General features: G+C 45.7%; 1 protein-coding gene across 1 annotated transcript; it reads left to right on the forward strand.

Annotated features, from left to right (window-relative positions):
• Window positions 1-12807: 12807 nt before the first annotated feature.
• On the forward strand, window positions 12808-15946 carry LOC118986450 (tubulin beta-2B chain). The gene is made up of 4 exons (XM_037045420.1): window positions 12808-12985; window positions 13761-13869; window positions 14176-14286; window positions 14656-15946. Exons 1-4 carry the CDS (start codon window positions 12929-12931, stop codon window positions 15714-15716), a joined length of 1338 nt encoding a protein of 445 aa, XP_036901315.1. The 5' UTR covers window positions 12808-12928; the 3' UTR covers window positions 15717-15946.
• The last annotated feature ends 1053 nt before the right edge of the window (window positions 15947-16999 follow it).

A 16999-nucleotide genomic window follows, 5' to 3' on the forward strand; every position in this document is an offset into this window, starting at 1 on the left:
GAGTGAGCATGTGTACTGTGTGGCCATCGCATTCAAAATGACTGAGCCAGTAGAGCAGCAAATCTGCATCAAATTTTGTGTTAAGCTTGAACATTCCTCTGGAAACTATTGAGATGATATAGAAGGCTGCAACTATGAGCAACTGGTGATTGGCAGCTTCATCAGACACTGTACCCACTCATGCATCATGTCTTGTGAAGAGGTTTTTTTTAAGATTTTATTTATTTTAAATTAAAAAAAACATTAAAAAAAGATTTTATTTATTTATCTTTAGAGGGGAAGGGAAAGAGAGAAGGAGAGAAATATCAATGTATGGTTGCCTCTCACGCGCCCCCTACTGGGGACCTGGCCCGCAACCCAGGCATGTGCCCTGACTGGGAATCAAACCGATATTCTCTGGTTCGGAGGCCCGCGCTCAATCCACTGAGCTACACCAGCCAGGGCTCTTGTGAAGAGTTTTTTTTGGCAAAACATCAAATTACCTAAATAACTCAGTTCCCCTATAGCCCAGACTTGGCTGCCTGCAACTTTGAGCTTTTCGCAAAACTAAAATCACTTTTGAAAAGGAAGACATTTCAGATCATTGATGAGATTCAGGAAAATATGACAAGGCAGCTGATGGTGATTGACAGAATTGTGTGAGGTCCCAACATGCCTACTTTGAAGGGGACTGACTGTCACCCTCCTATATGTAATGTTTCTTTTATCTTCTTTAATAAATGTCTTTATTTTTCACATTACATGGTTGGAAACCTTCTGGACAGACCTTGTATTGTACTTCAAGATATTGGCTTATAAAAATAAAAACAAATATATAGTTTATGAATAAATAAATATACATATATTGGGAATGTATGTTCAAGGTTTTTTGTTTGTTTGTTTGTTTGTTTTAACCAGAAGAGGTGTGCTTTGAAAGAACTTTGTGGACTTCCGGCCAAGATGGAGGCATAGGTGGAAACACTGTGTCTCCTTTCACAACCAAGTTTAAAGTCAATAAAGTTTTAGTAACAAAAACACAACCAAAACACAGAAAATTGAACTGTACGGAAGTCCAACAACAATGAACCATTCAGCCAGATCGGTAAGAGGGGCGGAATCAGTGGCTGGCGGAGCAGAGCGGGGTCACACAGGAAAAAGTGGCCAGACTGACCCAGGTGCACAGGCAGTGGTTAGCGGATCTCAGGCATGGGGTGGCAATGGACAGACCCAGTGGGGGTGCTAGGTGGCTGGCTGACCGCAGTCACACATTCACACTCAGATAAACCAGGCAAAGGAACAAGCAGTGAGACAGACCATGCAGGCTAGGACCGCAGTGACAGGAGATAAAGCCTAAAAGCACCAATTGGAAAAGCTTTCAGGGTCGGGGTGCCGGGAGAAGCTCCCAGGCTCACAGAGAGTTTGTTGGAGAGACCCACAGGGTTCTGGAGAGTACACAGATCCACACACCTTGGAGCCAGCACCAGAGTGGCCCGGTTTGCTTGCACGAAGCAGCAGAGGGGACCGAAATCTGAGAGAGAGCAAAACAAATGTCATTGCCCCTCTCTGACCCCGCCCCCACAAACAGCATCACAACCCAGTGACTGGGTTGCCCTGCCCTGGTGAGCACCTAAGGCTCTGCCCCTCATACATAACAGTCAAGAACAGACCAAAATATTATGGCTCAAGAAGAAGAGCTGAAAGCCCCAGAGCCAATACGTCTAAGTGGCCAAGAGATAGCCAACTTATCAGATGCAGAGTTCAAAATAATGGTGATCAGGATGTTCACAGAATTGGTTGATTTTAGTCACAAATTAGAGGAACAAATGAAGGCTAAATAATTGAAATGAAGGGAAATGTATAGGAAACCAATAGTGATGGAAAGGAAACTGGGACTCAAATCAAGGGAGTGGACCAGAAGGAAGAAAAAAATGACCAAACAGAAAAGAATAAAGAAACAAGAATTCAAAAAAATAAGGAGAGGCTTAGGAACCTCTCTGTAGAGGCTCAGGACATCTTTAAACATGCCAACATCCAAATTATAGGGGTACCAGAAAGGGAAGAGGAAGAGCAACACGTGGAAAAGTTATTTGAACAAATAATAAAGGAGAACTTCCCCAGTCTGGCAAAGAAAATAGACTTTCAGGAAGTCCAGGAAGCTCAGAGAGTCCCAAAGAAGTTAGACCCAAAGAGGAACACACCAAGGCACATCATAATTACATTAGCCAAGATGAAAATGAAGGAGAGAATCCTAGAAGCAGCAAGAGATAAGGGGACAGTCCCCTACAAAGGAGTTCCCATCAGACTGTCAGCTGATTTCTCGAAAGAGACCTTACAGGCAAGAAGGGGCTGGAAAGAAGGATTCTAAGTCATGAAAGGCAAGGACCTACACTCTATCCAGCAAAGCTATCATTTAGAATGGAAGGACAGATAAAGTACTTCCCAGGTAAGATCAAGTTGAAGGAGTTCATCATCACCAAGCCCTCATTATATGAAATGTTAAAGGGACTCATATAAGAAAAAGAAGATAAAAAATATTAACAGTGAAAGGACAGCAAATTCACAGTTATCAACAACCACACTTAAAACGAAAGCAAACTAAGAGGACAGCTAGATCAGGAGCGGAACCATAGAAATGGAGATTATGTAGACGGTTAGCAACAGGGGAGTGGGAGGAGGAGAAGGGAGAAGAAGGTACAGAGAATAGTAGCGTAGATGGTAGGTAGAAAATACACGGGGGGGGTGTGGCAAGAATAGTACGGGAAATATAGAATCTAAAGAACTTGTGATACATGGACATAAACTAAAGGGGGAAATGGTGGGGGAGGGGGTGTGCAGGGTGGAGGGGAATGAAAGGGGGGAAATGGGACAACTGTAATGGCATAATCAATAAAATATATTTTAAAAAAACTTTGTGAACATTGCTTTTTGTAATTAATGCAAAACCCGTACTAACTATATGAAGAAATATTTGGGAGAGTGGAGCATAGATAGTTCATTTTTTTCTGGCAACCAGGGGAACATATCACAGATAGTTAAGGTGCATCATGAAGAATTAATGAAATGTCACCAGCTGAAGAAGAGGAGAGGGCCATTCCAGGTTGATGGAACAGAATGAGCAGTGACTCAGAGACTCAGACAGAGAGCATGTCCTAAAAAGGACATCTGTGGCCTGAAATACACTGTGTCTAATCAAGAGGGTGGCAGGTAACAGTGAAACGGTCACTTGCACTCAGATTTAAAGAGGTTTAATTCTATTCTAAGATTTTGTACTGCACATGATAAGTTACAGAGAGTCGATGGAAGCAATGGCCTGGAATATGTGGGTTCTTGACTTCATGCAGGAAAGATTTCACCATATAAGTCCAGGTGATTTTGAGAGAGTGTTTATTAAAGCTGGGGACAGCAAAACAAAAGAAGAGTTTAATATAAAAGAGGCAAAATAGGAGTGAACCCAGGCAAGGCTGCCTTGGCCCTTTAGTAAGAAAGTCATAGAGACAAAAGAAGTGAGCCAGCTGGGCCATGTGGACTTAGGAAACAAGTTACAGAGAAAAAAGGAGGTCCCTTGGAGACAGGTTCAGGGGGTTGGCCTCGGACAAGCTGCCACTGCCTGCTGCTCCTCTGGGTGTAAGTCTCCTGGGAAGCTTCAGAGCCCAGGAGAAAGAAAGAAAAGACACACATCCGAGGAAAAGAAGTGGGGAAAGGTGCAGACATGCTCAAGAGAGAGCACACACTGGGTTCTTTGTCTTAAGAGTTTTTAATCTGTTTTCTAAAGGTGGCAATTTTAGGGGAGGTTTCAGGGGAAGGTCTCTGTAGAATATTCATCAGCTTCTCAGGTATGTCCATTAATACTCCAATTTAGCAAAATGAGCGTATGGAAGGGTCATCATTCCATGGTCAGTTTCACCCTCAAAGAATGTCTCCAAAAGGGGCTGAGACAGAGGCATGTCTGCCCCAGCATGGTGTGGAATGTGGAAACCATTTGCTCCTAAGTGTCCTTAATTAAGGGAGATAAGACCTTACGATTTATTATCTGGCTGTAAATTGCTCAGTCATGTGTTTAGCTGCCTGCCTTAGTTTCCCCATTTCACTTGCCAAGGAATTTTTCTAGCTTCTTACTAACCTGCCTCAAGACCAACTGACCACAGCCACAAAGACTCCAGCCAGGATGCTGCCAAGAATTAAGTAAATCAGATGAAGAAAATTGCTGAAGCTTGCACAAAAACTGACCAATAAACACAACCCATGACCCTGAACCCCTTACTCATGATTTTTTTTGCATTTAAAACTCTCTAATTGTAAGCCATCAGTGAGTGTGGGTGATAGCATCTCATTTTCCTTGCATGGTACTCTGTGATAAAGCAACCCTAATTTCTCCATTGTAATTCTCAGTGTTCAATGTTTGTCTCTTCCATGTGCAGGGTAGAGGAACTCTCCTTCAGTTTGGTTACATATTGTTGAGAAACTTGGAGCACTCTGTTAACACCAAGACAAAGAAAAAAATGCCACAACTTGCTGGTTTTTCTTTATTGTCGTTGTTGTTCCATTGTCTCTGAAAAACAACTCAGTATTTGGTTAGAGAGCATAAGACTATTTTGAGCTGGCTCAGTGGTTACACTTGCTGCTTCAACCTCTTTCAGAAATGTAATCTTAATCAGTCTGGAACTTTCTGTACACCAATGAGGTAGTCTCTCATGTGGGTCCTGTCTATTCCCCACAGATAGAAAGGGCAACGTGCATGATTTTTTTAAAAAAGGAACTTCCAGCCAAGATGGAGGCACAAGGAGATACACCTTGCCTCCTCTCACAACCAAAAGAAGGACAATTTAAAAACAAAGAATAATAAGAACTGCCAGAAAATCAAACTGTATGGAAGTCCGACAACCAAGGAGTTAGAGAAGAGACATTCATTCAGACTAGTAGAAAGGGTAGAGATGGGCAGTTGAGGCAGAGAGGACTCACAGCAAGGTGGCAGCTGGTGGAGCAGGTGAGGCAGTGGCTGACAGACCAGGCAGACCCACATTTGCATGCAGATAAACCAGGTGGAACAACTTGGGAATGAGATAGACTGAATAATCCAGGGTTCCAGTGCAGGGAAATAAAGCCTCAAAACCTCTGGCTGAAAAAAACCTGTGGGGGTTGATATCTATCAAATATACAGCCTAATAATCTGTAATAATTTATATGCAAATAATGTTAACAATCACAGTTTATGGAATATATATATATATATATATATATAAATTAATCAAGAGAGGAGAGTCATTTGCTGTAGGGATTCTAAGTTTGTTACCTTATTTACCACCATACAAAAGGAGAGACTACAGTTCAAAGTAGAACTAGAATCCTTTTCCTTCCCCAAATCCAAGTGAGAAGCAAAAATGCATTTGGGACTTACCTCACCTTACAAAGTTTATAAAGATAAAATGTGATCTCTAGTATATGCCAGTTCCTTACCAAATGAGGTTGGGATGCGAAGTTCAAAGGGAAAAAATAGAACTAAGATTACTACATTTTCAAAACATAACACTGATAAACCAAATCAGGCATTTCTCTTTTGCATTATTAAATCACTAATTATGTAACCTTGGCAACATTTTGATAATTTTCTATTGTTGAATGTTTTCCTTAACATGATATAAAATATTATAGGTTGGGTTTTTTTTTAAAGTAGGACAGAGTTCAGGAAAGAGAGAGAGAGAAAGAAAGGGAGGGAGGGAGGGAGGGAGAGAACGAGAGCGAGAGAGAAAGAAAGAAAAAAAGCCTTAGAAAGCAAAGCATGGATCTGCCATAAAGCTGACAGCAGGGCTTTTAAAATAAACCCACAACCAAAGTGGATGGGATCACAGTATAGTTAATCTTTAGTGGCTCTGGGCTCCATAGTCTACATATTATTTCCACATATAAAAATATATGTGTATGCTACTTTTTAAAAAATGGGTGGATAGCGTCTAGGCATAAAAACATTTTCCTTCTGCTATCTTCTCTTTGAGGTGTTTTTTGTTTGTGTATTTGCTTTTTGTAGATTTTCTTTTTTTTGGAGGGGGAAGCCTTGGTGGGGTGGCAGGGAGAATGGAGGATATAAATCACTACTTTTCTTTCCATGGGTCTTTAAAAATAATTTACAACTTAACTGCTCCTCAAAATAAAATATCATTTTCTTCCTAATAATTACAACTACTTTTATCACAGAAAGGTGCAATAATGACCCTCAGAATGTTCCCTTCTTCGTAGAACAGAGTGTAAAGCTTTAAAAAAACAAGTTAAAAACCCTTACTGAATTTTTAAAAAACTGAGGGGGTTGAGGTGGCAGGAGAAACTCGCAGCCTCACAGGAGAACTCCCTGGAGAGACCCACAGAATCCTAGAATGTACACAAACCCACCCACTTGGGAATCAGCACCAGAAGGGCCCAATTTGCTTGTGGGAAGTGGGGGAAGTGACTGAAAGCTGGCGGAGAGTTGAGCAAGTAGCATTGTTCCCTCTCAGAACCCTCCCCCACATCCAGTGGCACAACGCAGTGATGTGGGTTGCCATGCCCTGGCAAACACCTAAAGCTCTGCCCTTTACTACATAACAGGTATGTGCAGACAAAATACGGCCTAAATGAAAGAACAGATCAAAGTTCCATAAAGAGAACTAAGTGATGAAGAGATAGCCAACCTATCAGATGTAGAATTCAAAACACTGGTAATCAGGATGCTCACAGAAATGATTGAGTATGGTTGCAAAATAGAGGAAGAAGTGAAGGCTATGAAAAGTAAAATAAAAGAAAAATACACAGGGAACCACTAGTGATAAGAAGGAAACCGGGACTCAAATCAACGATTTGTACCAGAAGGAAGAAATAAACATTCAACCAGAATGGAATGAAGAAATAAGAATTCAAAAAAATGAGGAGAGGCTTAGGAACCTCCAAGATAACTTCAAACATTCCAACATCTAAATCATAGGGGTACCAGAAGGAGAAGAGGAAGAGAAAGAAATGGAGAACTTCCTTGAAAAAAAAAACAAAAACAAAGGGAAACTTCCCCAATCTGGTGAAGGAAATAGACTTCCAGGAAGTCCAGGAAGTTCAGAGAGTCCCAAACAAGTTGGACCCAAAGAAGCACACACCAAGATACAACATAATTGCATTACCCAAGATTACAGATAAGGAAAGAATCTTAAAAGCAGCAAGAGAAAAGCAGATAGTTATACCTACAAAGGAGTTCCCATAAGACTATCAGATGATTTCTCAAAAGAAATTTGCAGGCAAGAAGGGGCTGGAAAGAAATATTCCAAGTCATGAAAGGCAAGGATCTCTACCCAAGATTATTCTACCCAGCAAAGCTTTCATTTAGAATGGAAGGGCAGATAAAGTGCTTCTCAGATAAGGTCAAGTTCAAGGAGTTCATCATCACCAAACCCTTATTATATGAAATGTTAATGGGACTTATCTAAGAAAAAGATAAAAAATATGAACAGTAAAATAACAACAAACTCACAACTATCAACAACTGAACCTGAAAAAAGAAAACAAAAACAAACTAAGCAAACAACTAGGACAGGAACAGATTCATAGAAATAGAGACCACATGGAGAGTTATCAGTGGGGAGGGGGAGAACAAGGGAAAAAGTACGGGGAGTAAGAAACATAACGGTAGCTATAAAACAGACAGGGGAGGTTAAGAATAGTTTGGGAAACGGAAGTGAAAGAAATTATATGTACAACCCATGGACATGAACTAAGGTGGGGGAATGCTGCTGGGAGGGTGGGTACAGGGCAGAGGGGAATAAAGGGAAGAAAAAATAGGACAACTGTAATAGCACAATCCATAAAATATATTTAAAAGAATGAAAAACAAACTACCCCCCAAACCTTGCCATTTTCTTTTCCCCAAAAGGCGTCCTTGTCTAAATAAAACCCTTTTTTGTTGTTGTTGTTAATAGCACCCTTGACTCACCATTCTTCCTATAAAATCTTTCCATTCTGTGCAGCCCCTTAGAGCACACCTCAAGTTGCTGATGGGTTGTTGCCTGGCTCATGAGTTGCTCAATAAAGCCAATTAGATCTTCAAACTTACTTGGTTGAATTTTGTTCCTCACAAGTATATACCACATTTTGTTTTTCCACTCACCAATTGATGCACACTTAGATTGCTTTCGCCTTTCAGCTATTAAATAATGCTGCTATAAATGTCTGAAACTGCTTTTAATTTGGGGGGTGTAAATAAGAAACTAAATCTTTTGATGTTTCCTTCTAGGGGTGAGTTCTCTCAGGGGTCCTCTTAATGCATTATTTTCTTGAAAACTGTATAAATATGTGGCAGCCGCTCAAAAGCAGGCTGGGCATGTCAAGAGTTCCGGTTCAGGAGCTAACCTGTTTCTTCTGTGAAAACATAGCTAATGTCCCCTAGGCATCTAAATCCAAGAGACAAAATGTGTTAACTAGGAATCTGTGGGTCTCTATCTCGATATGCATGTTTTAATTTTATTTAAGTGGCAAGCAAAGGTCTAGGGCAGATTTAGAAGAGAAATGGCCAGATGCCTAGACTTTTAAGAGCAGCAGTTGCTGGTGAAAGTCTGTAACACAGAGTGGAAATCCTTCAAGGACATTGATACTGTAGCAATCTGCTGCTGAAACTTAAAATGGCTCCCCCATCAAATCTTCCTGTGTGTACTCATTCATTTAATAAGGGATTCATTTATAAACTTGTTGGTGTCAGGGATTGCACTTTGAAAGGGAACCTTGTCAATTGTGGTATTTTACATTTTATTTAAGAGTACTTTCTCCACTCTTTTGTTTCTGTTTTCTACACATTCTGACCCTGTATCATAAAATGCCATTTACCTAGAATTTACAGAGCAATCATTCTCTGGCTTGCCCTCTCAGCCTAAGGAGCTCACAAATCACTGAGGATGTGGAGGAGGGGAGGCTGCTTATAGAAGGGAACGGTGCTCCAGAAAGCCAGGGCTCTACTCCTTCTGCCAATTTGTATGACAAAGAATGCAAATCTCTTCGGTGAAAGCACAGCAATCTCATTCTAGACTAGGGCCAGTTAAACCCATATCAAATGCTGGCACTGGGAAAACAGCCTGCCTTACTGAGGAACAAAAGTAAATGTGCCTACCCGGCCCTGCTTTCTTGGAATTTTCTCTGCTCATTCTAGTCTTTTGTTACCTGGACCTGCTGGTCCTCACAGAGCCCTGCGACTGCAGAAGGACGGAGGTCTGAGCTTCCCCCCCGGGGCAGCCCTTCCACGAGAGAGCACAGGGATAGTTCTGCCAGGAGCAGCTGGCTTCTTCTCTGAGAAGGAAAGCCAGAGATGAAAGGGGGGAAGAGAGTGGGTTATAAACAGGGGAATGACAACGTTGAGAATGCACGTCTCTGTGGATCCCAGGAACAACGCCCCACCCTCCCGCCCGCATCCTCTCCCCACACTCATATTATAGGGCTAAAACACTCCTAGCCCCAATCCTCTGAGGATTTACATAAATGTTAGGATCCGCAGCTCTCCAATCTTTCTAGTGCAGAGCATTGGAAGAGTAAAATAGGAAATAATGATGGGGCTTGCAGTCTTTCAGTTCCTCTTCATTCATTGGCTGTGTCGGTTGCCTAGGAAACTGCATGCATCTTGACTGCAGAGCTGGCTGTGTCAGGCTACCCGAGCTGTGAGTTGTGTACTAAATGGCGAACGCCGGCAGGCAATGGGGAAATCTGAGAGGGAGATGTCTTGTAATTTCAATAAATGTGTCAAAAATATATATCTCGCTTTTCGAAAACAATGCTAAGTTTCTTCAAGTAATTAAAACAATGACTCCATGTGTAATAACGAAATGTGAAATCACATGAGAATCTGTCATTGACCATACTCTGAAAATTGGGACAGTAAATGTAATTTTAATAGCTTAGAGGATATCTTACCTCAGCCACACCATCAGTTATGCATATAACAAATGCTGAAGTTTATTTTACACTGAGCTATTCCTGTCTCAGGAAGCGAAAGTGTTGAAAGGTTAGTACATCATTAAAATTAATAGCATGTAAGTGAAGATAAAATATATTGCCTGACACCTTTATTTCCGATATTCAATGACCTAGATGGAGAAGAATTGTGTATAATAAACAGACAAAAGGAAATGCAGGGGGACTCAGGTGAAAACGACTCTTTGTTTTTTTCCCTTTGAAAGACCCTCACCAGCCTATTTTGGGGAACTGTGCGGAATAAGGATAAGGGTTAGCCGGTAAACTGAAAGGCTTCGGGAAAGGCTGGCTGTCATCAGCATCTAGGCTTTCGACACAAAATCTGCCCTTGTGAAAATTTACAGAAGTGAGGCATCGTCATTTCGAATTTGGGGAGAGGCGTAGAACGATTAATGAGAATGCCGGAAAGTAAGGAGGGGTGGGGGGTGCGTGCGGCGGGGGCGGGGCGGGGGGGGGGACAGTACAAGCAAAACGTAAGAAAGAAAGCCGATCTTGAATGAAAAGTGCCCAGTCCCCCAGGGCATCCGGGTTTTCAGAGGGAAGAATTCCATCCTCACCTTACCCCGAACTCCTTTTCGCGAGAGGAAAGGGTCCTTTTATCCACATAATCTGGAACGTGCGTTTCACCCGGGCACTCCTCAATCTAGCTCTGAACAGGGTAAACCTTTAGGTGAGGGAGGATGATGGTGGGCTCCAATTACCCTGCATGGAGCTGAGTCCCCACACCTCCTCCCCACACTCCCTCCCCAAGCTGCGTTCGGGGGCTGCCCTTGGACACTGGCAGCCTCCAAGAAGCGCTAGTAGCGTGGGTGCGACCCTCTGTGGCTTTCTTCCCACTTGGCTCCGTCCACTGGAGCCCCCAACCCCAGGATCCGGTGCTGATGCTAGCCACAGTCCTTTCGGCTTGGCTGTGGACACTTTGCCTGAAGGCTAGGGCACCCGGAAGACCAATTCCCGCTTTCACTTGCTGTGTGACCTTGGGGATCTTTTGCTCTCAACGTTTCCGGTCTGCAGGAACTGGACTATAAACTTGGGGTGAGGCCCCAGGTCCTTGGAACCCCGCAAGTGAGGCATGTGGTCAGACCTTCCGCTCCTGCACCTCATGCGGGACGGCATCATAACCCACACGCGGGCATCCGGGTCTGGGAACTCTGCCCCAAGAGTTGCAGTCTGGGAGCAATAAGGGTGACTGGGCTTTTGTTCTGTTTCTCTTTGTGCGTTGAAATGGAGTCCAAAGCCCCCCTTCCCAACTCCCAGCTGGAAAGGGAGGCGATGACAGGTTGCTGATAGTACTGGGGGAGGGGGGTCTCATTGAGCAGCTGCGGACTCTGTTCGGCCATGGAAACCGGTCATTCGGCTGCTCTCGCCAAAGGATGAAAAGGGGGTCACTAGGCAGACGACCTGTCCGGAGGGGGAGGGGGAGGGGCGCTTCACCCGCGGAATTTCTGTTTCCAGGTTCCAGGTCCGTAGCAAATGCAGTGAACGGTTTAGCCACCCTTCTCTCACACAGGTTCACCTTCTCTCTCTCCCTTAAAGTAACAAAGAGATAAGCTCCTTCTTTGACTACTTAGGAACTGTAGGTTTGAAGGAAGGTGAGTATTCAGAGTCTTCGAACTCTGTGTGCTCGTCCGGTCTCGCCGGTGCTGCAGTTTTTAGGCGTGTCCCTCCCATTAGCTGCCTGAAGGTTGGGGACCTCGTGGCCACTGTGGGGTCCGGAGCCTGATGGAAGATGAGAATGTCAGCGACGGGGCAGGCGAAGCACCCTTGGGACTCATTCCCCTTCTGGACAACAGATGAACAAAACCCAGACCTGGGGAGCGCCTGGCGTTTAATGATTTTTAAATAATTGTGGGAGGCATCCCCTCGCACTTATGAACCCTTTGTTCTGCCTTAGTCCCGCCCCTGGACACCACCCTCGTTCTGACTGCTGGACAGTCCAGACTGTGCGGCCACCTCACCCACCCCATTCTCTCCCAAGGAACAAAAGCCAACCCGAGGGGTGGAGGAGTCCGTAGTACTAGCCTAGGACCTGTGGACTATTGGAGAGGGTTGAAGAGGGTCCCCAGCCCCAGGTGCTTCAGCCACTGTGAAAATGCACAAAAGGCCCTTGTCAGAGACAAAGAAAGCAGGTGGATGCGGGGCCGAGAGCACCCTGGGGTTCTACGTCCTCGAATGTCCAGAGTCACGGCTTTTCGGCTCCAACAGCCTAAGCACACACGACTTCCTATTGCAACCGTCCGTTCAATCCCAAAGCTCTGTGAGACAAGAGTTTGGGCGGGGGACTGTCGACCACTACGCTTGGGGAAAGGAGCACTGGTCTCACTGGGGGTGCGCGGTTTTCGGGATCTCTAGCCCTTGGCACAGGAGGTGCCCCAATCTGCAGTTGCAGCACATCCTTCGTCACCTCCAACCTGCTAGCCACCGGAGCAGAGCGCGCTCCTTTCCAGCGCACCTGACCACCTCTCCACCTGCACCAGTCCCCTGGAACCCCACCCCCACCCTGCGCCACCTCTTCCCCCATTTCCTGCCTGCCACACTCTGCACCCTCGCCTCTACACCCTCGGTCCCTTAACCCACCCCTAATTCTCACTACCCAGCTATTTCCACCCCACCCCACCCCTAGCACTAGACAATACGCAGGCCCCCACCCTACTCCGCAGAGCCCCCATTCCTCGCCCAGTCGGCAAACGTGCGCTGATTGGCTATGGGCCTATGGTCCAGCCCCCCCGGACGGTCCGGGGGCTTGAAGCCTTACGTCAGCCGGACCTGGAGAGTGTTAGCGAAGGGGACTGGGGGGCTCGGGCTGGGGGCGCGGCCTGCGCGGGCCGCCCCACCCTTCTTGCATAAAAGGCAGAGCCTGCTGAGCCGTCGCCCTTAGCCACTTCGGTTCCCGAGCGCTTTCTTCGTGACTCCGCTGTAGCTTTGTAAGGGAGGACGAACAGACTGACCAGACGCCGCCAGGACTCAGGAGAAGCTAGCTAGCACCATGCGTGAGATCGTGCACATCCAGGCGGGCCAGTGTGGCAACCAGATCGGCGCCAAGGTGGGAGCTCTGGGGACTGGGCTGGGGTCGGGGAGAACCTGGGCCTAAAGCTCTTCCGAATTTCTGGGCGCTAATGGAATCCTGAGCAGGCTCGGGGCTCTCTAAGCACAGACCTTTCTGGGCGCTTTGTGCAGTGGGGCGTGGGCTTGGAGGCGACTTCCGCGAGGAAGGGGGAGAAACCTCTCATTTTTGCTGTAACTCCTTTGGAAGCCTGTTCACTCCTCTTGCTCCCGGCTCCTCCCTCGGCCAGGAACGCGGACCTGGAGAACGCGCTGTTTTGTCTGCTAGACTGCGCTGCGCGTTTGCGCGAGGCACGGGACCCAGGGAGAATTGATTATACTCGCTTGAACCGGAGTAGAGCAGCTGGGGGCGGGGAGGATAGCGATTGTCTGGAGGTCTCAGGACGTGCTCTGAATCTAAAACCACCTTCCTTCAGGTTCTTGGGGTCACTGTTCTCCCGCCCACCCGCTCCGTATCGACTGCAGTCCCTGCGCCGCGGGCGCCGGTGGATATGGCCACTGGTGCGGGAGGTTCGGTTGCTGTTCCCTCCCCCAGCCCCCAAAGACCCTCACCTCCTGCCGCGAGCAGCTGTTCGCAGGAGAAACGCCTGATTTCCATGCTTTGCCCCTGAAAAATAGAAGTACTGCGGCTGTGGATGGCCACTCAGACTTAAAGTCCCTGGAAGGTTGGGTCGTTGAGTCGGGTCTATTCACCTTGAGTCGTGGCCACTCTGAGGGTTGGGCGTGGCTAAATACAACCGTTTACTGTGTCTCAGTTTTGGGAGGTGATCAGTGATGAGCATGGGATCGACCCCACTGGCAGTTACCATGGAGACAGTGACTTGCAGCTGGAGAGAATCAATGTGTACTACAATGAAGCCACTGGTAATTGCATTTACTTCCCCCTATGTCTAGTTTTTGTTTTAATCTCCTCTTTTCCCAGGGAGCTGACCCAAGGAGTCTGGCCCCAAGGGAGCGGGGACTAAAGGATTTGGGGTTCACAGTCTTCAGTGTGGTATTTCAGTTAGTTTCCTGGTTCACAGATGAATGAATCATTTGAGAATTTGGTGGGTCTTGCTGCTGCCTTTGTTTGGGGATCAACAGCAATGCCCGTGAAAAGGAAGCTGGTACCACACCCTTCTCTTCTGAGTTCTCCGAAGATAGGTCTAAGTCCAGCTCTGTTCCCTGCAGGTAACAAGTATGTACCTCGGGCCATCCTGGTGGATCTGGAGCCAGGCACCATGGACTCTGTCAGGTCTGGACCGTTCGGCCAGATCTTCAGGCCTGACAACTTCGTGTTTGGTGAGTGTCCGCTATGGTTAATGGCATGGGAGGCTTACTTTACAGCAAGCAGACAGCTCAGCGTGGAGGGATGTGACTGCCAAGGGACAAGTGTGAAGGACATCCAGTTGTCTGCTGATTGAATCTTAATATAAGCTAAAATAAATTTGCCCTTCATCCTCTAATAGCCAGGTATTCCTAGCCTTCCTTATTTATAATTATATCCATGACCAAATATTTTAATGTCTGTCCCTTTTGGTGATAACCTAAATTAATCTTATCTGAACACCAACTCATTAATTAATGGGTTTATGGTAAGAGAATTTAAGAATCTGGGTTTATGGTAAGTTGAATCATCAGTGACTTATTAAATATCTTTCCTTCTGGCAGGCCAGAGCGGGGCCGGGAACAACTGGGCAAAGGGCCACTACACAGAGGGCGCCGAACTGGTAGACTCGGTCCTGGACGTGGTGAGGAAGGAGTCAGAAAGCTGTGACTGTTTGCAGGGCTTCCAGCTGACCCACTCTCTGGGGGGTGGCACAGGCTCGGGGATGGGCACCCTACTCATCAGCAAGATCCGGGAGGAGTATCCAGACCGCATCATGAACACCTTCAGCGTGATGCCCTCACCTAAGGTGTCTGACACGGTGGTGGAGCCCTACAATGCCACCCTCTCTGTCCACCAGCTGGTGGAAAACACAGATGAAACCTACTGTATTGACAACGAGGCCCTGTATGACATCTGCTTCCGCACCCTGAAACTGACCACCCCCACATATGGAGACCTGAACCACCTGGTGTCAGCCACCATGAGTGGGGTCACCACCTGCCTGCGCTTCCCGGGCCAGCTGAATGCAGACCTGCGCAAGCTGGCCGTCAACATGGTGCCCTTCCCCCGCCTGCACTTCTTCATGCCCGGCTTCGCCCCCCTGACCAGTCGGGGCAGCCAGCAGTACCGGGCCCTGACAGTGCCCGAGCTCACCCAGCAGATGTTCGACTCCAAGAACATGATGGCTGCCTGCGACCCCCGCCACGGCCGCTACCTGACGGTGGCCGCTATCTTCCGGGGCCGCATGTCCATGAAGGAGGTGGACGAGCAGATGCTCAACGTGCAGAACAAGAACAGCAGCTACTTCGTGGAGTGGATCCCCAACAACGTGAAAACCGCCGTGTGCGACATCCCTCCCCGGGGCCTGAAGATGTCGGCTACCTTCATCGGCAACAGCACGGCCATCCAGGAGCTGTTCAAGCGCATCTCGGAGCAGTTCACGGCCATGTTCCGGCGCAAGGCCTTCCTGCACTGGTACACGGGCGAGGGCATGGATGAGATGGAGTTCACGGAGGCGGAGAGCAACATGAACGACCTGGTGTCCGAGTACCAGCAGTACCAGGACGCCACGGCCGATGAACAGGGGGAGTTCGAGGAGGAGGAAGGCGAGGATGAGGCTTAAGTTTGCAATTTAACGCAAGTTAGGGGAAGTTGAGAGGAAAGCAAGGGGGAGGGGGGTTCCTGGTGAAAATAATCTTGGCAGTTGAAGGAAAGACGCATGGTCTGCTTTAGGTGTGTGCGCTGGTCCTCTGGTGCTCTTCACTGTTGCCTGTCATTCTTTTTTCTTTTTGTAACACTGATGACTTCAATGTAACATTTGAGATTTTTCTGAACTACTGTTGTAATGGCTAAAATCACATAAAAATTTGTGTCCTAACTGTCCTCTTTTCTGTCTCCTCTTTATTGAGTTCTTTGTTATCAATTTAAATGTAGCTTTCAGAACACATTGTATTAAATTCTTAAAGGTTAACATGAATCTACTCTTTCAGTGTAGTAAAATTGAACTGACAACAATTATACCAGATTTAAGATGGGAGATGGATCCAAATGTGAAAATGCCTTTAAATAACTATTTAATTAGTGGAAAGGGTACCTACCTGAAAGTGCACTAAATGTATTTTTATGCAGAAATCCTACTATGTCTATTTCCTTTACAAAAAATGTTGGAATATTTACTACATCCATGCAGCACAAAATTATAAAGGATTGAGTGAGTGGAAAGTAAGTCTCGTTTCCTTTTGTGTCCTTTGGTGTAGTTTCTGCCCTGGAGGCAACATTGTTAGTGTTGTTGTCTTCCTTGAATTTTTGTGGAAATACTCCATATACTTCACATGTGTGTAGAGTCCCTTTTTCTTCACACACATTATGATACTAGTAATATTTTTGCCACCTCTTTTTTTTTTACTAAACAGTATACCTTTAGAACAGAGAGGTTCTCTCATTTTAGTGATACATAGTATCCATTATGTAGTTGTGCCATATTTTATTAAGCCAATTTCTACCGATGGACGTGTAGATTACTTATACTTTTTTCTTATAGTGCCACAATGAATAATTTTGTGCATACAATATTGTCTATATGAGAATAGCTACCCTATAAATTTCTCTAACGGGAAATTTCTGTCAAGCAGTATCTGATGCTATGCCTATTTAAGTTGATGGTATCACCTGTACTTAGGAATAGTCACAGGTTTATGAATACATAATAGGCTAAAATTCTCAAACAACTTTCTTCCCAGCACTTAATATTTGTACTACATAACAAAATATTTGTATTTAACTGCATTTGAATTTCTAGGTAAGTATGAATTCTGCTGTACTGGAGAATTTTGCTTTAAACAGGCAAGGCCTAATTTTTACATTTTTGCATTTTTACCATGCAGAGCTGGGATTTGGGTTTTGAAC

Source organism: Sturnira hondurensis, unplaced genomic scaffold (assembly GCF_014824575.4).
Source record: "Sturnira hondurensis isolate 20B ecotype Veracruz unplaced genomic scaffold, ASM1482457v3 Scaffold0004271, whole genome shotgun sequence".
In the NCBI taxonomy this organism is placed as follows: Eukaryota; Metazoa; Chordata; class Mammalia; order Chiroptera; family Phyllostomidae; genus Sturnira; species Sturnira hondurensis.